We start from the raw sequence: 6,207 nt of genomic DNA, 5'->3' as shown, positions 1-6,207 counted from the left end.
GCATCATCTATTTATAGACTAAGAATCACAAGGCAAAAACAAAAGTCATAAGTTAGTAGGTTATAAAATATTAAATAGCATCCACGCATAATTAATTCGTAACAAAAACAAGTTTCTCCCAACTCACAAGATTTTGAGCTTTCTAACTTTTTATTAATTTTTTTTTCTTATACTTGTCCTGAATAAAAACTTAGGAACATAAAGAAATATAGCTATAATAACAAAGCATTGGGGTACTTTTTTTTTTTTTTTTAAACAACATTATAATAGATATAAGTTAAACAAACAAGTGCCCGGTTTCTTTTACGGGTCAGGTCAGCTAAGGCTTATGAGCAGATGGTCAGCCGAACTTGACCTAGAAACTCTCGTGGGTCAGTTCGAGCATTTTACATAAGAAAAATAAGAATAATCTTAATAAATATCTCTTAAAAGTGTATGAATAAGAATTTTTTTAATAAATACCTTTTAAAAGTGTATGAATAAGAATTTTTACTCTTGATTCATAACTTTTTTAGTTAAATAATTACACTAACAAGAGGGTATTTATCAATAATAAAGAGTAAAAGTCCAGACTCATACACTCTTAAGGGTAAATTCTGTAATTTTCTCAAAAAAATAAAGATGAACCCGACATGGTTATGTTTTCAGGCCTAAGGTACATACCCAACTCGATTCGGGTCTTTATGTGGGTTGGGTAATGGACATCGTTCCATCTAGTCGGGTTTTAATTGACACCACTACTACTATCAGAGAAATTTATTAAGATGATTATATAAGCAAGTGAATTATTAACAAAATGACTTTTTTTAGTTTTTACATTGAATGACCAAATGGCCATAAAATGTAAAAATTAATTGTGCGTGATCGTTTCGAAGTCATTTTACGAATTAAAAACTTTGAACATTATCTAGTAAATAAAATATCTTTCATTAAATGATTTTTTACAAAGAGCTCCAACTAACATATAGATTGCAAAAAGTAGAATTTTCAAAAGAAAAAGTTGCTAAAAATACTAGGGCTTAGTTTGGTAGTGCTGTAGATTTTAGAAAAATTACTTTTAGCTGTGCTCAAGGAAGAAACAGTTGTTACAAAAAGTAGCTGAGTTTTGATAAACTATAATTATAATAGTTATGATGGTTCCAAAATTAGTGTAATAACGTTTGGTAAATTATGAGGTTGAATTGCTGTAGATAGTGAAAAATTACGACTATATTATATTATATTATAATATAATATATATAATTACAATATAATGTATATTTATTGTTATATTTAATATAATACAATAAAACTATTATTAAATAACATATTATATAATTATGATATAAAATATAATAATATTATTAAAATAATAACTGAAATAATTAAAAATAACGATTATATTATATTATACTATAATATAATATATATAATTACAATATAATGTATATTTATTGTTATATTTAATATAATACAATAAAACTATTATTAAATAACATATTATATAATTATGATATAAAATATAATAATATTATTAAAATAATAACTGAAATAATTAAAAATAACGATTATATTATATTATACTATAATATAATATATATAATTACAATATAATGTATATTTATTGTTATATTTAATATAATACAATAAAACTATTATTAAATAACATATTATATAATTATGATATAAAATATAATAATATTATTAAAATAATAACTGAAATAATTAAAAATAACGATTATATTATATTATACTATAATATAATATATATAATTACAATATAATGTATATTTATTGTTATATTTAATATAATACAATAAAACTATTATTAAATAACATATTATATAATTATGATATTATTTGTTACAATATTACTATTATATTATATTATAAGTATGAATTTTAGATGGGAAAGATTGTAAATTTTAAATTTCATTAGGGGTATTATGGGTATTATGAAAGTTTCATTAATTGTACTATATTGATTCCTGCACAATCTAAAAATTAAAGTTGTCTTTAGGCTGTTTTTTATTTTAACTGTAGATTATTGAAAAAAATTTTAAAAAATACTTTTGAAGAGATTTACTAAACATTATAATCAGTTTTTGCTAGAAGCAGAAGCTACTTGTAGCTGATTTTGTGAGGAAAAAGCAATACCAAACAAAACCTAGGATAAGTCCTCTAATCGGACGTCCCGTATTGAGGCTGATGGTTTAATGATCCCGATCAATCGCGGCCCATTTTCGGGAGTCCACGCTTTGACCTTTTTCGATAATCAAATCATCATTCATCAGCGACACAACGTTTTTGCTTCCGAGCTTCCCCATTTCTCTGTTTCGAATCAACCCAGAGAAGCGCCTTTGATCTTTTTCCCGAGAAAGAGCGAGAAAGTGAAGAGACGAAACCGCTTCCTTTTAGGCTTTCCCTTTTGGTGAACGACTTTAGGGTTTGGCTCCTAGCCGTTGATGCCTCGTCTTCTTCTCGTCGATTGTGATTTCATTTGGTTCCAGATTAGCTAGGGTTTATATTCTTTTATTTTTGTTTTTGGATTTTGATTCATGGCGGAGACTTCCAGGGGCAGAGTCACCATTTCTCTTGGGCGTAGTGGCCAAGTATGTAATTCCTTAAACCTTTTCACTTCCAATCTGGTTTACATTGCTTGCTTTGTCGAAATTTCGATTAAATGATTTTTTGGTAAAATTTTGGGAATTTAGTTAAGTCCGTTTGGCTTCCGAGAAAAGGAGAGAAATGGCCGGCCTCCCGTTTGAATTGCATCTATCTACTAATCAATAAGCGAATGAATTTCAGTGATTGTTACTTATTTATCTAAATTTTAGTAGTAACGTCGCAGTGAAGTTTGGTTTCATGCGATTTTGGACATTGTTAGGGTTTTAGTGTTCTTGCTTAAGTAAAAAAATATACTGTTTTTACAGGTAGTGAAGAAGGAATCATCTGGGTCAGATATTTCTTTCAATGAGTCTATGCCTGCTGTAGGGACAAAGCGGTCTGTAAGAGATAGGTTAGGAAGTAGTGGAGATGGTCACTTGCCAAACGGAAGCCTTTTTAATGGCGGCAGCAAACGGGGCGTGATTCCCCCATTGTTCTAGCTTTTTTGTAGCCTTGAATATGTTTGTTTCTGGTTTTCTCTGCTGTGGATTTTTAGTGACCGTGAGTTAGATATAACTGAAATTGTACACTGTGGCACAAGCTTTGGTGATACTTTCTGTCTCTTGACTCTCTTCCGTATTGAATGCAGCCAACAAGGAGATATCAGTACATCGGGTTCAAGAGCTAACGGTTCTAATGGTAATAAGCTTAAATATTGTGAATGTGAATTGATGTCACTGCGTTACTTATATTTTTTGAGTCGATTCTATCACTGCGTTACTGTATCTCTGAGTTGTTGTTTCATTTGTAACTCATCATTGCTTGGATTATGAAGATGTGCGCATTGGTAAGGATGACCTTCGGTTAAAACTCATGCGGAAAAATGCCTCTAGGAGAGCGCATAGTAATGGTGACCGGAAGGTTGAGGATCTTCGTGATAAGCTGAAAAAGGCAGTTAGGCCTCCGATGCCCACTCCTGATGTACGGCAGCGCCTGCCTGAACCAAAAGAGACAGGTTTCTTTGATCGAATTCCTTCAACAAGAAGTGCCGATGATTTACCTAAGATAGACTCAAATAGAAATTCATATTCGCCTTGGCCAGTGGATCATCTAAGACGAAGATCACCAGATAGGATTCCAAGTACGTCTAGGGGTCTCTCTCCACAAAGGAACGTGGAAGAAATTCCGAGGAGACCATTAAACAGGACAATGGATGATGTCAGATCAGTTCCATATATGAGTAAGGATGTTATCGATACGACAAGGCCTATGGGTACTGTAGGTTTTACATCAAATTCCGCATTACCTCCTGGCCCTTTAAAGCCTGTGGCACCGAATATGAGCCAACTTCCACCGCTGAGTAGCATCATATCAAAAAGTCCATACATGGTACGAGACTTGTTATGAGCTTTTAGTGTCATTTGTTTTTCAATTTTCACTGTTTTCTTATCTGCTACTTGATTTCCTTTTCCTTTTCTCACTTGTTGTTCTTTTACTAGGTTGAGGAACAACAAACTGTTGATGGCTTGCTACATTCACTGGGACTGGGAAAATATGTTGTTATTTTTAAGGCTGAGGAAGTATGTTTTTTGCACTTGTCATTTCTTATTTTCTGCTATTTACGCGTCACTATGTTGTTAACTATCTCATTTTCCTATTATCTTAAGTTGTGCAATTTTTAGAAGCATGTCCTAAGTATGTCTCCGGTAATAAGGGCCCAGTCCCAGTCGTGAAAATTTTGGCTGCACACTATACACACCAAGCCCCCAACAAACAAATAAGGAACGTGCAGTTGTGGTGATATGTGATATAGTCAGATCTAAGTTTTCTCTATTCGTTTACAGTCTCTCATGTTGATTTGTTTCTCCCAGTCTTATTTTCAAATCATTTTTCATCTTATATGGAGTTGATGGTTTATTTTTCAGGTGGATATGACTGCATTGAAGCAGATGGGAGAAAATGACTTGAAAGAGCTGGGAATACCCATGGTCATTCTTTCTTCTTTTTCTGTTATTGATTGTTAATTTGTTTTATGTGGTTCTGCTTTACTTATTTGATGTTTATACGGTTTCTGCATAGAATTAGTGAACTATCACATGACAAATACGTGTGATGTACACGCATGCACGCGCACTCATGTTTTTCTGTACAGTAGTAGCCGATGTCAATATTCACCATGTTTGGTCCATCAATAGCCAAGCAATTCGATGCCAGGGACCTAAAAGTAATCAGTTGGAGTTTGACGTCCTGCATGGGAACCTTTTTTTACCCATGATTATGCATTCAGTAAACAATGCAAGAATAAGCACCCTTAACTAGGCTGCTAACCTACAACCATTGGGTGTGCTTTGTTATTGTGATGGATATAGCACGGTCTAGTTTAGTTGGCTAGTTAGTTAATTACAGAATGCCTTTTAACAGAAGCTCTGCACATGTGCGCGTGTATTCCCTATTAATGTGTTCTTGTTTATCCTTGACCTGGTTTAGTTGACTTCTTTGCTCTTGAACCAAGTCCGGTATTTGCTTCTTATACGATTGTTTGTTTGCAGGGGCCTAGGAAAAAGATTCTTCTCGCTCTCTTGCCTCGTTCTAAAAGGCAACCATGATTGTTATACCTTAAAAGCAAGATACAATGGAATTGTCTCTGCTACGTCTAATCCTGGGAGCTTGAAGGTGCAGATCTATTACAGGAGGTGACTGCTGTGTATTAATTCTCGTATTGGGTTATGAAGTGATCTTTGAAATCAGCTCACATTTTTGCATAAAAAAGTCATTCTGTTATTGTTACTAATAGCTAGTGGGACCTGGGAAGAAATTTTGAAATCTAGAGTTTTAACCTTTCTTTGCACTGAATATCGTTCAATTGCCTGCTCATTTATGACCTGAAGTGGAATTTCGCTTACTATTTTGTAAATTGGAATCAGCTAATCTTGGTTGGTAAAAGCATCATGTTTATATTCGTGTACGATTTATTATATACGTCCACATGAATGGTATAGTCGTTATTGAAGCTTGTTGCACACGAGCGTTTATAAAATTCTTAGAAAGTTATGTCATAGTCTATTTGAGCATATGTCAAGTCAACAAAAGGGTCTGCGTGAGTATGTCTATGGGAAGTTAACGAACGACAGTCAGGTGTGTCGTTTTCGGTTGGTAGGTACGCTCTGCCTTGTACCTACCTTAACAATTGTTCTAAGAAAACCCAACTGAAAATTTTCACATTTCAACTTATTTGTCCGTCTGTTGAGTTCATGCACCTTCAGGCCCGCTTGGTTGATGTATTTAAACCTTTAATTATAATTTTATTATAGTGTTTTTCACTTATAAAAATTTTAAAAACAAAAATTCCGTCAATAATTCTCTCACAAGATTAAAGTGAATGAATTAAAATTACAAGTTTGAACGTTACGTCTCAACTAAACGGGCCCTTTTCTCTCAAATAAAGCACGTGGGTAACTATTGCCAATTGGCCGTATTCACACGCCTACCTCTTTCTTTTTCTTCTTCTTTTTTCTTTCTCCTTTTTAGTGTACTTGTTCAAGATGCTATGAGAATAACGTTAATGGTTTTGTTCTTAAAGTTTGAAAGAAAATAAATGAAAAACAAACAAGTAAAAATAAC

The 6,207-nt window shown here is 32.8% G+C and overlaps 1 protein-coding gene across 1 annotated transcript; it reads left to right on the top strand.

The window, feature by feature from the left end:
* The first annotated feature begins 2,306 nt into the window (after positions 1 to 2,306).
* LOC21410444 (ankyrin repeat and SAM domain-containing protein 6) lies at positions 2,307 to 5,655 on the top strand. Its single transcript, XM_024168188.1, has 7 exons — positions 2,307 to 2,591; positions 2,913 to 3,061; positions 3,236 to 3,285; positions 3,422 to 3,975; positions 4,086 to 4,166; positions 4,512 to 4,574; positions 5,136 to 5,655. Exons 1-7 carry the CDS (start codon positions 2,538 to 2,540, stop codon positions 5,190 to 5,192), a joined length of 1,008 nt encoding a protein of 335 aa, XP_024023956.1. The 5' UTR covers positions 2,307 to 2,537; the 3' UTR covers positions 5,193 to 5,655.
* The last annotated feature ends 552 nt before the right edge of the window (positions 5,656 to 6,207 follow it).

The sequence above is a fragment of the Morus notabilis genome, unplaced genomic scaffold (genome assembly GCF_000414095.1).
Source record: "Morus notabilis unplaced genomic scaffold, ASM41409v2 Scaffold99, whole genome shotgun sequence".
NCBI classification, from domain to species: domain Eukaryota; kingdom Viridiplantae; phylum Streptophyta; class Magnoliopsida; order Rosales; family Moraceae; genus Morus; species Morus notabilis.
The sequence above is the reverse complement of the archived record's forward strand: the minus strand, read 5'-3'. Positions and strand labels throughout refer to the sequence as shown.